This window comes from Balaenoptera borealis, assembly GCF_965194805.1.
Source record: "Balaenoptera borealis genome assembly, chromosome: 9".
In the NCBI taxonomy this organism is placed as follows: domain Eukaryota; kingdom Metazoa; phylum Chordata; class Mammalia; order Artiodactyla; family Balaenopteridae; genus Balaenoptera; species Balaenoptera borealis.
The window spans coordinates 48,931,412-48,950,200 of record NC_138873.1 but is presented as its reverse complement, the minus strand read 5'-3'; the positions used below and the strand labels follow the sequence as shown (position 1 = coordinate 48,950,200).

The 18,789-nt window shown below is 38.6% G+C and overlaps 1 protein-coding gene across 6 annotated transcripts in view; it reads right to left on the bottom strand.

The window, feature by feature from the left end:
- Positions 1–11,574: 11,574 nt before the first annotated feature.
- The window catches only part of REV3L (REV3 like, DNA directed polymerase zeta catalytic subunit), a 190,537-nt gene continuing 183,322 nt past the window's right edge, over positions 11,575–18,789 (bottom strand). For all 6 annotated transcript variants that reach the window (XM_082404696.1, XM_082404701.1, XM_082404697.1 and 3 more), the window contains 2 exons: positions 16,974–17,183; positions 11,575–12,685 (listed from right to left, as the gene is read on the bottom strand). In XM_082404696.1, coding sequence (XP_082260822.1) covers positions 12,545–12,685; positions 16,974–17,183 — 351 coding nt within the window. In that variant the 3' untranslated portion in view covers positions 11,575–12,544. The remainder of the gene's footprint in view (positions 12,686–16,973; positions 17,184–18,789) is intronic.

Genomic DNA, 18,789 nt, shown 5'->3' with positions numbered 1-18,789 from the left:
TAACTACTGCGCCACCAGGGAAGTCGTGGGTGTATATATACTTACAATTGTTGTGTCTTCTTGAATTGATCCCTTGATCACATGTAAAGTCCTCCTTTGTCTCTTGTAGAAGTGTTTGTTTTAAAGTCTATTTTTTCTGATATAGATATTGCTATTCAGGCTTTTTTTGATTTCCATTTGCATAGAACACCTTTTTCTGTCCCCTCACTTACAGCATTTGTGTGTCTTTAAGATATGAAGTGAATCTTTTGTAGGCAGCATATACAGGTCTTGTTTTTGTATCCATTTAGCCACTCTGTGTCTTTTGATTGGGGCATTTAGTCGATTTACATTTATGATGATTATTGATTATATATGTTCTTATTGCTATTTTGTTCATTGTTTTGGGGTTGTTTTGTAGGTCTTTATTTTTCTTTCTTTTGTTCTCTTGTGATTTGATGACTATCTTTAGTGTTAGGTTTTTTTTTTTGCATTTTTTTTTAATCAGTCATCAATTTTATACACATCCGTGTATACATGTCAATCCTAATCGCCCAATTCAGCACACCACCATCCCCACCCCACTGCGGCTTTCCCGCCTTGGTGTCCATACGTTTGTTCTCTACATCTGTGTCTCAACTTCTGCCCTGCAAACCGGTTCATCTACCATTTTTCTAGGTTCCACATACATGCGTTAATATACGATATTTGTTTTTCTCTTCCTGACTTACTTCACTCTCTATGATAGTCTCTAGATCCATCCCCGTCTCAACAAATGACTCAATTTCGTTCCTTTTTATGGCTGAGTAATATTCCATTGTATGTATGTACCACAACTGCTTTATCCATTCGTCTGTCGATGGGCATTTAGGTTGCTTCCATGACCTGGCTATTGTAAATAGTGCTGCAATGAACACTGGGGTGCATATGTCTTTTTGAATTACGGTTTTCTATGGGTATATGCCCAGTAGTGGGATTGCTGGATCATATGGTAATTCTATTTCTAGTTTTTTAAGGAACCTCCATAGTGTTCTCCATAGTGGCTGTGTCAATTTACATTCCCACCAACAGTGAACGAGGGTTCCCTTTTCTCCACACCCTCTCCAGCATTTGTTGTTTGTAGATTTTCTGATGACGCCCATTCTAACTGGTGTGAGGTGATAACTCACTGTAGTTTTGATTTGCATTTCTCTAATAATTAGTGATGTTGAGCATCTTTTCATGTGCTTGTTGACCATCTGTATGTCTTCTTTAGAGAAACGTCTATTTAGGTCTTCTGCCCATTTTTGGATTGGGTTGTTTGTTTCTTTAATATTGAGCTGCATGAGCTGTTTATATATTTTGGAGATTAATCCTTCGTTGATTCGTTTGCAAATATTTTCTCCCATTATGAGGGTTGTCTTTTCGTCTTGTTTATGGTTTCCTTTGCTGTGCAAAAGCTTTGAAGTTTCATTAGGTCCCATTTGTTTATTTTTGTTTTTATTTCCATTACTCTAGGAGGTGGATCAAAAAAGATCTTGCTGTGATTTATGTCAAAGAGTGTTCTTCCTATGTTTTCCTCCAAGAGTTTTATAGTGTCTGGTCTTACATTTAGGTCTCGAATCCATTTTGAGTTTATTTTTGTGTATGGTGTTAGGGAGTGTTCTAATTTCATTCTTTTACATGTAGCTGTCCAGTTTTCCCAGCACCACTTATTGAAGAGACTGTCTTTTCTCCATGGTATATCTTTGTCTCCTTTGTCATAGATTAGTTGACCATAGGTCCGTGGGTTTATCTCTGGGCTTTCTATCTTGTTCCATTGATCTATGTTTCTGTTTTTGTGCCAGTACCATACTGTCTTGATTACTGTAGCTTTTGTAGTATAGTCTGAAGTCAGGGAGTCTGATTCCTCCAGCTCCGTTTTTTCCCCTCAAGACTGCTTTGGCTATTCGGGGTCTTTTCTGTCTCCATACAGATTTTAAGATGATTTGTTCTAGTTCCGTAAAAAATGCCATTGGTAATTTGATATGTATTGCATTGAATCTGTAGATTCCTTTGGGTAGTATAGTCATTTTCACAATATTGATTCTTCCAATCCAAGAACATGGTTTATCTCTCCATCTGTTGGTATCATCTTTAATTTCTTTCATCAGTGTCTCATAGTTTTCTGCATACAGGTCTTTTGTCTCCCTAGTTAGGTTTATTCCTAGGTATTTTATTCTTTTTGTTGCAGTGGTAAATGGGAGTGTTTGCATAACTTCTCTTTCAGATTTTTCATCATTAATTTATAGGAATGCAAGAGATTTCTGTGCATTAATTTTGTATCCTGCAACTTTACCAAATTCATTGATTAGCTCTAGTAGTTTTCTGGTGGCATTTTTAGGATTCTCTATGTATAGTATCCTGTCATCTGCAAACAGTGACTGTTTTACTTCTTCTTTTTCAATTTGTATTCCTTTTCTTTCTTTTTCTTCTCTGATTGCCATGGCTAGGACTTCCAAAACTATGTTGAATAATAGTGGTGAGAGTGGGCAACCTTGTCTTGTTCCTGATCTTAGAGGAAATGCTTTCAGTTTTTCACCGTTGAGAATGATGTTTGCTGTGGGTGTGTCGTATATGGCCTTTATTATGTTGAGGTAGGTTCCCTCTATGCCCACTTTGTGGAGAGTTTTTATCATAAATGGGTGTTGAATTTTGTCAAAAGCTTTTTCTGCATCTATTGAGATGATCATATGGTTTTTATTCTTCAGTTTGTTAATATGGTGTATCACATTGATTGATTTGCGTATATTGAAGAATCCTTGCATCCCTGGGATAAATCCCACTTGATCGTGGTGTATGATCCCTTTAATGTGTTGTTGGATTCTGTTTGCTAGTATTTTGTTGATGATTTTTGCATCTATATTCATCAGTGATATTGGTCTGTAATTTTTCTTTTTTTGTAGTATCTTTGTCTGGTTTTGGTATCAGGGTGCTGGTGGCCTCATAGAATGAGTTTGGGAGTGTTCCTTCCTCTGCAATTCTTTGGAAGGGTTTGAGAAGGATGGGTGTTAGCTCTTCTCTAAATGTTTGATAGAATTCACCTGTGAAGCCATCTGGTCCTGGACTTTTGTTTGTTGGAAGATTTTTTTAAAAAATTTATTTATTTATGGCTGTGTTGGGTCTTCGTTTCTGTGCAAGGGCTTTCTCTAGTTGTGGCAAGCGGGGGCCACTCTTCATCGCGGTGCGTGGGCCTCTCACTATTGCGGCCTCTCTTGTTGTGGAGCACAGGCTCCAGAGGCGCAGACTCAGTAATTGTGGCTCACGGGCCCAGTTGCTCCGTGGCATGTGGGATCTTCCCAGACCAGGGCTCGAACCCGTGTCCCCTGCATTGGCAGGCAGACTCTCAACCACTGCGCCACCAGGGAAGCCCTGGTGGAAGATTTTTAATTACAGTTTCAATTTCATTACTTTTGATTGGTCTGTTCATATTTTCTGTTTCTTCCTGGTTCAGTCTTGGAAGGTTATACCTTTCAAAGAATTTGTCCATTTCTTCCAGGTTGTCCATTTTACTGGCATAGAGTTGCTTGTAGTAGTCTCTTAGGATGCTTTGTATTTCTGCGGTGTCTGTTGTAACTTCTGCTTTTTTATTTCTAATTTTATTGATTTGAGTCCTCTCCCTCTTTTTCTTGATGAGTCTGGCTAATGGCTTATCAATTTTGTTTATCTTCTCAAAGAACCAGCTTTTAGATTTATTGATCTTTGCTATTGTTTTCTTTGTTTCTATTTCATTTATTTCTGCTCTGATCTTTATCATTTCTTTCCTTCTGCTAACTTTGGGTTTTGTTTGTTCTTCTTTCTCTAATTCCTTTAGGTGTAAGGTTAGATTGTTTACTTGAAATTTTTCTTGTTTTTTTAGGTAGGGTTGTATACCTATAAACTTCCCTCTTAGAACTGCTTTTGCTGCATCCCATAGGTTTTGGATCATCGTGTTTTCATTGTCATTTGTCTCTAGGTATTTTTTGATTTCCTCTTTGATTTCTTCAGTGATCTCTTTGTTATTTAGTAACGTATTGTTTAGCCTCCATGTGTTTGTGCTTTTCACATTTTTTCCCCTGTAATTCATTTCTTATCTTATAGTGTTGTGGTCAGAAAAGATGCTTGATATGATTTCAATTTTCTTAAATTTACTGAGGCTTGATTTGTGACCCAAGATGTGATCTATCCTGGAGAATGTTCCGTGCGCACTTGAAAAGAAAGTGTAATCTGCTGTTTTTGGATGGAATGTCCTATAAATATCAATTAAATCTATCTGGTCTATTGTGTCATTTAAAGCTTCTGTTTCCTTATTTATTTTCATTTTGGATGATCTGTCCATTGGTGTAAGTGAGGTGTTAAAGTCCCCCACTCTTATTGTGTTACTGTCGATTTCCTCTTTTATAGCTATTAGCAGTTGCCTTATGTATTGAGGTGCTCCTATGTTGGGTGCATATATATATTTATAATTGTTATATCTTCTTCTTGGATTGATCCCTTGATCATTATGTAGTGTCCTTCCTTGTCTCTTGTAATATTCTTTATTTTAAAGTCTATTTTATCTGATATGAGTATAGCTACTCCAGCTCTCTTTTGATTTCCATTTGCATGGAATATCTTTTTCCATCCCCTCACTTTCAGTCTGTATGTGTCCCTAGGTCTGAAGTGGGTCTCCTGTAGGCAGCATATATATGGGTCTTGTTTTTGTATCCATTCAGCAAGCCTGTGTCTTTTGGTTGGAGCATTTAATCCATTCACGTTTAAGGTAATTATTGATATGTATGTTCCTATGACCATTTTCTTAATTGTTTTGGGTTTGTTTTTGTAGGTCCTTTTCTTCTTTGTGTTTCCCACTTAGAGAAGTTCCTTTAGCATTTGTTGTAGAGCTGGTTTGGTGATGCTGAATTCTCTTAGCTTTTGCTTGTCTGTAAAGCTTTTGATTTCTCCATCAAATCTAAATGAGATCCTTGCCGGGTAGGGTAATCTTGGTTGTTGCTTCTTCCCTTTCATCACTTTAAGTATATCATGCCACTCCCTTCTGGCTTGTAGGGTTTCTGCTGAGAAATCAGCTGTTAACCTTCTGGGAGTTCCCTTGTATGTTATTTGTCGTTTTTCCCTTGTTGCTTTCAATAATTTTTCTTTGTCTTTAATTTTTGCCCATTTGATTACTATGTGTCTCGGCATGTTTCTCCTTGCGTTTATCCTGTGTGGGACTCTCTGTGCTTCCTGGACTTGGGTGACTATTTCCTTTCCCATATTAGAGAAGTTTTCGACTATAATCTCTTCAGATATTTTCTCTGGTCCTCTCTCTCTCTGTTCTCCTTCTGGGACCCCTGTAATGTGCATGTTGTTGCATTTAATGTTGTCCCAGAGGTCTCTTAGGCTGTCTTCATTTCTTTTCATTCTTTTTTCTTTAGTCTGTTCTGCAGCAGTGAATTCCACCATTCTGTTTTCCAGGTCACTTATCCATTCTTCTGCCTCAGTTATTCTGCTATTGATTCCTTCTAGTGTAGTTTTCATTTCAGTTATTGTATTGTTCATCTCTATTTGTTTGTTCTTTAATTCTTCTAGGTCTTTGTTAAGTGTTTCTTGCATCTTTTCGATCTTTCCCTCCATTCTTATTCCGAGGTCCTGGATCATCTTCACTATCATTATTCTGAATTCTTTTTCTGGAAGGTTGCCTATCTCCACTTCATTTAGTTGTTTTTCTGGGGTTTTATCTTGTTCCTTCATCTGGTGTATAGCCCTGTGCCTTTTCATCTTGGCTGTCTTTCTGTGAATGTGGTTTTTGTTTCACAGGCTGCAGGATTGTAGTTTTTCTTGCTTCTGCTGTCTGCCCTCTGGTGGTTGAAGCTATCTAAGAGGCTTGATGGGAGGCTCTGGTGGTGGGTAGAGCTGACTGTTGCTGTGGTGGTCAGAGCTCAGTAACTCTTGCATCTAATTTTAAGATGCTTCCTATTCCATTGGTTGTTTTCTCTATCTTTCGGGCCGCCCTAGTCTCGAAGCTCCTGCCCTTGCTCCTCAGGCCAGGTCCCCATGGGAGGCCTAGTGTTAGATTTTGATTTCTTTCTCTGTTTTGTGTATCTTTTATAGATTTTTTGGTTTGTGGTTACCATGACGTAGGGGTGTGTGTGTGTGTGTGTGTGTGTGTGTGTGTGAGAGAGAGAGAGAGAGTATGTATATGTGTATGATTGTTTTAAGTTGCTGATCTCTTAATTTGAAATGCATTTTAACAACCATGCATTTTTACTCTCACAGTTACTGTTTTTGATGTCATTATTTTACATCTAATTATTTTGTGTATCCCTTAACTGCTCATTGTGGATATATATGATTTTACTTTTGTAATTTAACCTTTCTAGTAGCTTTGTATGTCGATGATTTACTACCTTTACTGTATATTTGGCTTTACTGATGAGCCTTTTCCTTTCATAAGTTCCAAGTTTTTAGTTGTGGTCATTTCTTTTTGCTTAGAGAAGTTCCTTTAATATTTCTTGTAGTGCTGGTGTGGTGGTGCTGAACTCTTTTAGCTTTTGCTTGTCTATAAAACTTTTGATTTATCCATCAAATCTGAACAAGAGCCTTGCTGGGTATTCTTGGTTGTAGGCTTTTCCCTTTCATCACTTTAAATATGTCATGCCACTCCCTTCTGGCCTGCAGAGTTTTTGCTGAAAAGTCAGCTGATAGCGTTATGGGAGTTCCTGGTATTAACTTCCTGCTTTACCCTTTCTGCTTTTAATATTCTCTCTTTATCTTTAATTTTTGCCATTTTTAATTACAGTGTGTCTTGGTGTGGTCCTCTTTGAGTTAATCCTGTTTGCGACTCTCTGTGCTTCCTGGACTTGAATGTCTTTTTCCTTTCCCAGGTCAGGCAAGTTTTCAGCTGTTGTGTCTTCAAATTTTTTCTCAGCTTCTTTCTCTCTCTGTTTTCCCTCTGGAATCTCCCTATAATGTGAATATTAGTGCCACTTAATGTTGTCCCAGAGGTCTCTTAAACTGTTCTCATTTCTTTTAATTATTTTTTCTTTTTTCTGTTCAGCATCAGTGATTTCCACTACTCTGTCAGCTAGCTGATTCATTCCTCTGTGTCATTTAATCTACTGTTGATTCCTACTAGTGCTTTTCATTGTAGTTATTGTATCCTTCATCTCTGGTAGGTAGTTCTTTATATTTTCTCACTCTTTGTTGTAAACTTCTAACTTCTTGCTCTGTGCATCCATTCTCCCAAGTTCTTTGATCATCTTTATGATTATTACCGTGAATTCTTCCTTGGATAGACTGCCTATATCCACTTCACTTAGTTCTTCTTCTGGAGTTTATCTTGCTCCTTCGTTTGAAATATGTTCCTCTATCACCTCATTTTCCCTAACTTAAATTTCTATGTATCTGGTAGGTTGGTTACATTTCCTGACCTTGGAGAAGCGGCCTTTCGCAGGAGATGTCCTGTGTATCCCAGCAGTGCACTCCCCTCTCATCACCAGATCTGTATGCTCTAGGGATGCCTCCTCCGTTGGCTGCGTGGCTCCTTCTGTTGTGGCAGGCTGACTGGTGTGGGCAGTCTAGTAGGCTTGGTTGGCCCCTGGTCCAGTTGGTTGCCAGGCCCTGTCTTGTGCAGAGGCTACTGCCTGCTAGTTGCCAGGGTTGGGTCATGAGGTGGCTGGCTGTGGAACCCCAGGGGGCCCCGGGGCTAGTGCTGGCTCAGGGGTCAGCAGAGTCAGGGTCCAGGAGACCCCAGGCAGGGCTGGTGCCTGCGCACTAGTGGGTGAAGCCTGGTCCTGGGGCTAGTGCTGGCCTACTAGACTAACCGCTCCTTTTAAATATTCAGTTCCCACCTGGGGTCTTACGTTGCTAAGCCTTCCTGGAGTTCTCTAACAGTGATCAATTCTGGCATTCTCTTTTTTATTTTTGGGTTTATATGATGGAGGAGGAAGAGGCAAAAAATCTATATCATCTTGAAACCAATGTCAATTATCTGTCTTTACTAATAGACTGTGATATACATGAGGACAGGGGATTACCTTGGTTTCTCTGGATGAGCAAAATGCGGGGCATATCTTAAATGCTCATTAAATATTTATTGAATGACTAATACTTTACATTTGTGTAACTATTTTGCATTCGCCACATTCCCATTCATAAAGCCCCTATTAGGGCAGGTGGCATTATCCTCAGTTTTCAAAGAATATGACTATTTTTAAACTTCTTAGTATCTGTGACCAAATTAGTTGCTTTTCCAAAGGGCTGCGTTACCATGAACGATCATATGAAACCCCAGGGCACAGGGTTTCCTTACTCTTAACCTATTATTATTTACCCCCAACCTCCCTGTCCTTCCCTCCAACAAGAAGTAAGTCAGTAAAAGACTCCCAGGCAGTAAGATGGTATTTTGATTTGTCTCCCTGGTCGCATTTTCTCCCCACATGTATACGGAAACCTGATTTTACACATCTGAAAGTTCCTCTACAAGATATTTTTCTCTGTAAGCCACTCTTGGAGCTGGCCAAAGTGACAAAACAGAGTTATGAGGGTGAGGAAATGAGACAGATGCTGTGGGTTTAGTGCTGTATCTTATGACTTCCTCCTCAGATCCCAAATGCTAGAAACAATCCATGAGTATTTTCCTATATAAAGCTACTTATTAAGCAGAACTCCAGAGCATTAATGGTATCAGAATTCGTTCACTTGTATAAAACCAAAAATGTTTAAAGGTAACATGTCCCCTCACATCAGGGGAGAGACGGGTATTTAGGGGGGTGACAATGAGTAGAGTGCAATTGGCAGACTGTCCTCCCAAGAGGTGCAGGTCTCACTGAGAGAGATCAGGACATATCCAGCCTGAAAATAGCTCTTGTGCACTGCTGCCTTCCCTTCTCTTCCCCCTTTTCTTGGCAGAGTGCTAGTAATTTCATTTATAGCCAGGTTTATTTTTACTTTATAAAATCAAATGTGTATTTTAAGAAATACCATTCTGAAGCTGAGAAATCAATTTAAATCTTATTTGATAGGTGTTTAAGGAATATCCATGTGCTCAGCTATTTTTTTAAAAATAAATTTATTTTTATTTATTTTTTTTGGCTGTGTTGGGTCTTTGTTGCTGCGGGCGGGCTTTCTCTAGTTGCAGCGAGCAGGGGCTACTCTTCCTTGCGGTGTGTGGGCTTCTCATTGCGGTGGCTTCTCTTGTTGCGGAGCACGGGCTCTAGGCGCATGGGCTTCAGAAGCTGTGGCTCGCGGGCTCTAGAGCGCAGGCTCAGTAGTTGTGGTGCACGGGCTCAGTTGCTCCGCGGCATGTGGGATCTTCCCGGACCAGGGCTCGAACCCGTGTCCCCTGCATTGGCAGGCAGATTCTTAACCACTGCGCCACCAGGGAAGCCCCCTGTGCTTCAGCTATTATGAAAACAACGGAGAGTAGATGGAAAGGTGAAGATTATTCAGCAGCAAGACTCTGCTAGTATAAAATACAGCTCTGGAAGGGCAGCATTCTTGATGGCAGGGAACGTGCTTCTTCTGAGACTAGTGAGGTCATGTCATGTGACAGTTGGCAGGGCTGAATACAGTCTACAAACTCTCCAGCCCTCACAGGACTACCTCCTCTAAGAATTCTTTATAACTGCTCTTCTGTTCACATTTTAATGTTTTTCCCCAACGTTTTGGCCTTCTTCACAGACACTATTAGAAAATTGAAGTTCGTGTAGACTTAGTATTACATGGCTCAGCATCTGCCTCTTTCCCACTGTTGACTGGGACCTCTGTGGGAGTGAAGAGGGGAGCTAGAGTTGTAAGTAGTTTTTGTTAATACTTCACACCTAGGGAAGCACGTTGGTGGGAAGTGGTCAGAATGAGAGAAAATGATGTTTTAACAACCTTAAGGAAATGTTTAATGAGATTATTTCTTTAGCATTACTCAGAAAATGAACTTTTTTTTTTTTTTCTGGTCTGGGTGAAACACAAAACTTTATTAATAGCTGTTCTAAAAGAGAGGGGAAATAATTATGAAAGTATGCTGGAAGCTTCTTATGAAATATTTTTTGGTAAAATAGGTCCATGTTTCAGCACCCTCACTGGTGACAGTTACTGAAACAGCAGATGCATCTCATTAAAAGGCAGTTAGGCTACAGACTCTGAGGACAGGGTTAGAAGGGAGGCATTTCCCTGCACAAAAGGGAACCAGAGATATGCTAAGTGCTTAAAACTTGTTTTGAGCTTGTTTTGGGCACTAGTATTGAATAACCATTTGCTAGTTTGGCTATGTCCAATTATAAAGAGATTAAGAATGATTATTCTGTTGAGAACGTGTCTAGCTATACTGATGAGAAAGATATAAGTGGAAGTCCTGATAACACAGAACTTAGAAAAGGGAAAGTAATAGATAAGTTCATCAATGGCCACCCATGCAAAGGTAAGAAAATCCTAATTCTAAGGACTAGCTCTAGACTCCCAAACAAAAAAAGATCCACAGAAGTGGCGATTTATGATGTCTCCACAGGGCTTAGGAGAAATATGTGCAGACATGAATTATATATCTCTTTGATTACATATTTACCATATAATTTTCAGAAAACAAATCCCAATATTTGGAAGTACTGAATTCGGCAGTACCTAGACCTACTTCTGGTGCATAACCAGATGAGCTTTCTATCTTAAAATTAATTTTTTTCTATTGAAAATATTGGCATTAAGTTTTTTAAAAATATATTTATTTTTGGCTGTGTTGGGTCTTTGTTGCTGTGTGCGGGCTTTCTCTAGTTGCGGTGAGCAGGCTTCTTATTGCGGTGGCTTCTCTTGTTGCGGAGCACAGGCTTTAGGTGCACGGGCTTCAGTAGTTGTGGCACGCAGGCTTAGTTGCTACGCAGCATGTGGGATCTTCTGGGATCTTCCTGGACCAGGGCTCGAACCTGTGTCTCCTGCTTTGGCAGGCAGATTCTTCTTAACCACTGTGCCACCAGGGAAGTCCTGGCATTAAGTTTTAAAAAAGTACTAATAAAATTTTTGCTTTCCTGTTGGAAAGTCTTGGCTTCAAAATTAATTACTATCTATCTATCTGTCTAAATGAATATGAACATGCATGAGAGCTAAACATTTCCTAGACTACTTTTGCTCCCATTAAAAAAAAAAAAATCTTGGGCTTCCCTGGTGGTGCAGTGGTTGGGAATCTGCCTGCCAATGCGGGGCACACGGGTTCGAGCCCTGGTCTGGGAGGATCCCACATGCCGCGGAGCGACTAGGCCCGTGAGCCACAACTACTGAGCCTGCGCGACTGGAGCCTGTGCTCCGCAACAGGAGAGGCCGCGATGGTGAGGGACCCGCGCACCGCGATGAAGAGAGTGGCCCCCGCTTGCCGCGGCTGGAGAGAGCCCTCGCACAGAGGCGAAGACCCAACACAGCCAATAAATGAATAAATAAATAAATAAATAATAAAAAAAGTGTTTAAAAAAAAAAATCTTAAAGTTTTGGTTAGGGAATTGCAACATCAATTAGTATATAACGAGTTAAATTTACCTCATTAAAATTCAGAGGAGAAGGTAGTGAGGATATAACTAATGTAGGCTTATAAAATAGATGAAGATCATTCTATTCATAGCAAGATAAAACCACACTGCTGTATTTCGTAGTTTATTCAATTTTAATATGGTTTCCATTATTAACTTTTAAAACAATGATTTCCAGTTTAGAAAACAATGCACTGACCACATAATTCGTTTTTTATTTTATACAGTTATACAAATATTCTAAATACACATTTTGTGTTCAAGATGATGGCAAATAAGATTAACTGTACAGTACATAAGGAAAGAAAATATTTTAAGCATATTTAGAAGCAATAGAAATGTCTATACAAAACAAGCAAAAATGGAATAAAATTTTTTATTTTTAAAGTATTGCAACAGGCCCACAGGTTTGTAACAAAAAAGTCTTTGCACAGTTCCTCACAATGCCCCATTAATAGCTAAAGCAAGACAGCGGTTTTAGAAAATAATGTTTCAAAATGCTACACATGGTACTATTGTTTGCACAGTTTGATCAAAATAACAACTCTACTCTGAGTCAAGCAAAACCTAGAGGAAATATATACCAAACAACTTGAAAATCATTTGTATAAAATTCATTGCACATTATTTTACTTAGTTTGAAAAGTAAAAAAAGTGTATTTACAAAATATTTCGCAGTCAAAATTATAAAGTGAATGGATAACACGTCTTGATACAGACAGTTCAAGGAAAACACGAATGTTTTTTAAAGGTTTTCAGTGCTCCTTCCACAGGGAAGTAAACATAATCTACTCAAATGGATTTACAAGATGTTACGCATACCGTAGCAAATTCGACACCTGCATTATAAAACAATGTTGAAAAGGGGAAAGGATGAGGGGTTTGTACACTGTAAGAAGTGAGCTATTCAGAGATCAACAAGTACAATTTTTAACTCAGCATAAAAGTCTTCATAGTCTTCAGATAACAGACAGACAATGAACATACTTGACTTGACTTGATGAAAGTTGAAAAAGCACCATGCACAACAGTTTAGTGGTAAACACTGAAAAAAATAGCACCTGGAATTCTGTGATATTGACAATTTAAAACTGGTCTAGTAATTGCCGGAGATATGGTGCCTTGGATAATTCTCTATTTACTCGGGAGAGTTTGTAAAGTACTGGGCAGTTCAGAGAAACACACGGGATATGTCGATCAAGGCAACCTGTACAGTTCTTGCATATCTGAAAGTACAAGAGGAGTACATCAAATGATAGGAAAGTTTCTATCTAGATGTATAAACAACAAACTTTTATAATCCCTCCTTTGTGACCCACCACAGATTACAGGCAGACATATGGCACATATTACAGAAAGTTTCATTAATTTTCATCTCTTTGAAGCATAGCCAACCCTAAGTTGAGACATTTCTAAAGGATATTATTTCACAAACCACAGAGCACAAAATTCCCTAAGGATTCATTTCATCCCAGAGATCAAATTTCATTTATGGTAGAATCCTATTATATTAACATCCACATAATAGGCTACCCAATTACTGTTCAAAGACTGTCTCTTAAATGTGCTATGTACACTATTTTTTCAAGTTACTCATATTAAACGTTTTGTATGCCAATCATAAAAAAGTTACCCACTTTCTTATTTCAGAAGAGAAAATGCTAGTATGGAAAAAAAAAAAAATCAAAGCATGTGAATTTGAAAGTAGTAGTCTAGACCAGTAGTTTCAACGCTGGCTATATACATGAACCTAAAAATAGACTAATGCCTCAGCCCCATCCCAGACCAATGAATCAGGATCTCTGGGCATAAAAGCCTAAGAATCTGTACATTTTAGGGCTCTCAGGTGATTCTGATGTATAATGAGATCTGATCTAAAGGAAAATAATAAATCATAATAATGTCTTACCCAGTGATCAGATTTTAATATATAAAGTCTCAAGTTATACATACAGTTTAAAAAACTGATGCAACATGAAAAACATTAAAGGCTACTAGTGAGGGCCCCAAGGGTCAAGAAAATATATGCTGATTTTTTATGTGAATAGTGTATCCAAGTGATTAAAAAAAGGGATAGCAAATAGCAGCTACCATAAAATCAGATATGCTCTACTTAATTCTCTGATCTGTATCTAAGAGCTTCTGTTTTAGAGGTCTCACAGGGCAAAAAATCTTTGTTCTTTGCGCCAGTATCTTCCAGTCAATTGAAAGGCCAGTGTTTCTGAGCACACTGGTTACTGTATCCAGTATTATGATACTGCCACAAGCAAACTACCGAGAGCCCTGTACTTCAGCGTGCTCTCTTGAAGAGTAAGTGTGCTGTTCTCCTCTGAAGACTTTCACCAGTTAGATCTCTGCCAAGAGACTCAAACCTACTCCCAAATATGGAATGTCTGCACTGCAGCTCTATGTACTGCAGCTACGTTCAGGTGCCGGGACAAACTGATAAATATTTATGCACTCGCTGTGCTTGCCTGATAAATAAACCAGGATGGAATTACTTGCCTCACTAAATTTAACTCAATGTTTAGTTTCAAGATCCTTTACTGGTGATTTAAACCCCGAGCAGCTTACGTTTAAAACTTTAAACACCACAACCTGGAAACTTACATTTTAGCAAACATAAAACAAAAACAAAAACTGCTTTAATATTTATTGATTCTTTCTTTTTGCTATCCTTTGGCTTATTTTCTTGTTTTTTAAAAAATTTTCAGTCAGATGCTTAAGTTCATTTTTTAATGTTTATTATTAAAAGTGTTTAAGTTGATGAACTTTTCTTTGAGACCTGCTATGGTTGTCTAGAATCTTATATGTGTTGTTTGTTTAACAGGGAGTGTTAAAATTTCCAAGTAGAAGGATCATTTTGTTTTCTGAGTTTATAATTAACTACTAGCTTTATAGAATTGTATTGATAAAATGTTTGTAATATTTCAACTTTCTGAAGTTTATTAAGGTTTTCTTTATAGACTAAAATATGTTCAATTTTTTAACATTCCATAAACACTTGAAAAGAAGGTATAGTTTCTAATGTTGGGTTACAGAGTTTGATATATAATCAAAAGGTCTATCTTATAATGTTGTTTAGATCTTTAATAATTGTACTGATTTCTGATCACTTGACTGGTCTTGGGCTGAGAGAGGTGTATCAAATCTATTACTAATGTTTCTGACAATTTCTCATTTTATCTCCTGTAATTTCTGCTTTATGAAAATTGCTACAGATTATTTAGTGCACAGGAGACACACATTTTAATTCTCTTAGGAAAAAAACAATCCTAAAGTTAAAATATCTCTTTAAAGATGATGAACCATCCTTATTTTAAACAGCGTTACTTTTAAAACTGCATTTTTATAAGAAGACCTAATATTGAAGGAAGGGTCTGGTTAAATTGATGGCACCAACTAGCGTAGTGCATGTTGCTGGGGGCCGAAGACAGTAAGGTCCAGGGAGGAGGCCACTTACAGCCTCTGATGTCAGTGGCGCTCTGGAGGTTCTGCCCATGTTTGCACCTTGTACTAGACGCCAACTAGGGAATTTTCTATGAGGGCTAGTTGCTGCCATTGGGGTAGTAACCTAAAAAACAGAAGCTGGGGTCACCCAGTGACTAGTGGTTGTACTAACCAGAACCACTAGTACAAAGTGGTACAAAAACTGGGACAGAGTGGCTGAAAATTGGTTGGCCATCACTCCAGAGACTTACTGCTGCTTTAACTGTGCATTCAGCAAGAAGCTGTTTCTTCATTTAATACATGTACGACCCACCATGGGCTGGACTCCGTGCTAGGCACAGCCAACTCAGCAAGGGAAGGGCAGGGCCTCTGCCCTCACTGGGCTCACTTTCTCTTCGGTGGGGAAGCTCGAGCTAGTGTTGAGAATGGACAGGATGGCGGGGGGTCAGGGTAGGAGGCTGTTGCAGGAGTCTGGGGAGAGATAATGGTAACAGGACTAGGATGGACTCGGATGGTAATACAAAAGGAATTATGTGGTCAGTGCACTGGACTAGGATGGTAACAGAAGGGAAGGAGAAAAGTGAGCGTGCTTAACAACTATTTAGGAGAGGGAAAAGTCACTTTATCATTTCAGTAAGCTAGGCTTCTGTGGTTGCATCAATATAATCATACTTTGAGATCTTACTGTCCTTAATGAAATCTGTTTAATGCATTCTGGATGACTGGCTATACACTATACAACTTAAGAGTTTTCTGCCAGTGCAGAATAGCAGCTAGAATGGTGCAGAGGAAACAGTGTATACTTTACCAGTCCTTAATCATCCTTCTATTCTAAGAGCCTAGTCTCCCAAGAGATGGCTTCTCTCCCTTTTCAACTGTGTGGCAGCTAGGTTGTCCTCCTAGGAGGTTGTGGATACTCTGACTTGGTTCAAAAGCCTTTTTACCTTGAGGGGCATGGTGTAGAACCTGGCCTTTACATACTGGTGGTTGGATTACATTAGGCATGTGAGCAGACGAGCTGCCAGGAGTGATCGTTTAGGAGAATTCACAATGATAGAGCTAGATAGGACCTAGGAAAGAGCATCAACCCACATTCTGAGAAAACGGGGGCCAGAGGACATGGCCAATACTATGAAGTCCAGACTGGAATCCTGATGTTCTTACTATCAGCTTGATTCATTTTCTACTATATCACACTGCCTCTCAATTATGTGGTTGGTTTTAAAACACTCCAATAACCTTATATATTGCTCTTCTAAAGACAAAACAAAACAAACTGCACCGCAAAATTGTTATTCTCTCGCCTGAAAGCTAAAATTGTAACTTGAAACATGATGGTATAAGAAGATATAATCAGTCCTTTAAGAAATATACTACTTAAAAAAAAGTGCTATAATATTTTTTCTTTAGATTTAATTTTCTAACTTATTTCAAGAGATTCCTATTGTTTATTTCTGCTGGAATTCCACATTTGAAAAATTATCTCTACATTTTATGTCTGTATCCCACCTCAGCTGCTTATTACCAGTGGAACATGGGGCAAATTACTTAATCTCTCTGTGTCAGTTTACTCTTCTGTAAGAGGGCCTAGAACAGCCAGCCTCTGGCAGACAGGAAGATTCAATCATGTTAACTGTTAATTTTCTATCTTGACTCTCAGAATTGCAAACCTTCCAAGTTTACTAGCAATTCTCTAGGAAAACCAGATTTTTATGAGAATGGTAAGTAGATATGGTAAACAAAGCAATTAGTACTTTCTTTCTTTTTTAGAAATACTATTATAAAAGAAATTGGGTGGCTGGACATTGTAGTTCTATGGTTCTAATGAACATAATACACTATTATATAAAAACAAAAACTAAATTATAAAACAAATTTAGCCATTTTTAATAGTTTAGTTCAATTATGATATTTTTAGGATTTTAGGAAGTTTATTAACTTAGAATCCTTATTCCACTTTCACACCAGTTTCACACCTTACACTACACCTCCCTCAAGAGTTGACTACATTTCCCTGAAGAATCAGATTGCTTGGGATTCTGGGTCTTTTGAACAAGGTTGTACCTTTACAAGTTGTTCCTGCTGACGTTCCAACTCTCGAATTTCTTGGTTGAGGATGACTGCAACATGCTGAGGTTGGCTGCGACAGTTACTACAGATGCCGTGCTGAGTCAGGTCATCACACACAGGACAGTGTAAGGTAGTAAAATACTGTGAGATAGTGCCTTTCCGCCCTTCAGGTTCACTTCGAGAGGAGCTGGTGGCTTTCTGGATCTATAAAAACAACAGTTCAGAAAAACATCAATTCAGAAATAAGTCTGAGCCAGCTTCATAGCAGAGTGGCTATTCTCATGCTAATTACAGGTTTACTAAGGCATTATTTCATTTGTTCAACAAATACTGAATAGCTACTATATGTCAGGCACTGTTCTAGGCAATGGGGCTACAGAAACGAACAAAGTCCTTCCTTTACACCTTAATATCATCAGATAATATTGTTTTATTTTTGTTTTTTGGGAAAAAAATAGTCTCAAGAGGCACAAACTTCCAGTTATAAAATAAGTAAGTCACTGGGATATAATATACAGAATAGGAAATATAGTTAATAATATTATAATAAATTTAAATGGTAACAGATGATAACTAGACTTTATCATGGTGATCATCTCATAATGTATATAAACGTCAAACCACTATGTCGTACACTTGAAACTAATACCAGATTGTATGTCAATTATACTTCAATAAAAAAGAAAATTAGTCTCCTGTCACTCAGTTTTTTGTTTTCTAAAAAATTTATTTATTTTTGGCTGCGTTGGGTCTTTGTTGCTGTGCACGGGCTTTCTCTAGTTGCAGCGAGCGGGGGCTACTCTTCGTTGCACAGTGCGTGGGCTTCTTACTGCGGTGGCTTCTCTTGTTGTGGAGCATGGGCTCTAGGTGCTCAGGCTTCAGTAGCTGTGGTGCATGGGCTTAGTTGCTCCGTGGCGTGTGGGATCTTCCCGGACCAGGGATCAAACCCGTGTCCTGTGTCCTGTGCATTGGCAGGCGTATTCTCAACCACTGCACCACCAGGGAAATCCCTGTCACTCAGTTTTTTGGTTGAGATATGTAGATGTATGAGATCATATGGGGCAATGGAGATCACAGAGGACAAAGGAAGAAATTCAGGTTGAGAGTAGATACTGTTTAAGGCTGCACAATTTGGGCCATGGAAGCAAGGTAAGTGGAAGGTTAAAAATAACTTGTTAGGCAGTAAGGTGCAAAATTCAAGCAAAAGTAAACCTGGAACATTTCAAATGAAATTAGATACATGTTACCTAAGCATTCCTCATTTGAAGTAATACTGGTTTCAGAGATGTCTTCTGATACTGTTTTTCACACTGAAATAACATTATCATCTTACAATCGTACCCTTGGTGTACTCCCTTGCTGTCTTATAAGTCACTCTGCATAAAAGTTATTAGGTCAGCCTTTTATAAATGCCATTGTTTTAACATTCTTGCTGGTGATGAAATGAAAAATAGTAATAGCTTTGTGGCGTAGAGCCAGGACACAGCATTACAGATGTTGGCCAGCACAGATTCTCTGAAGCACAGCTTCAACCTCAGCTTCCCAGCTTATTCTTTTCCGTGAGGCCCTAAGTGCTTACTGAGAAAGTAAAAATAATTTAAGTATCAACTTTTATCAGTTTTCCTGAATACGCTCAGCCTTTCATAGTCTGAGCAAATGACAGCAGATCTAATTCTAAACATCAGATAACAACTGCTACTCTCCTAGAGTAATGTATCCCAGATTATTACAGAACCACAAATCGTTCCTTCAGGCTTCTAATGGGTAAACTAAGAAAAAAAGAGTACAAGCAAAACTCCCTTTGGTAAGA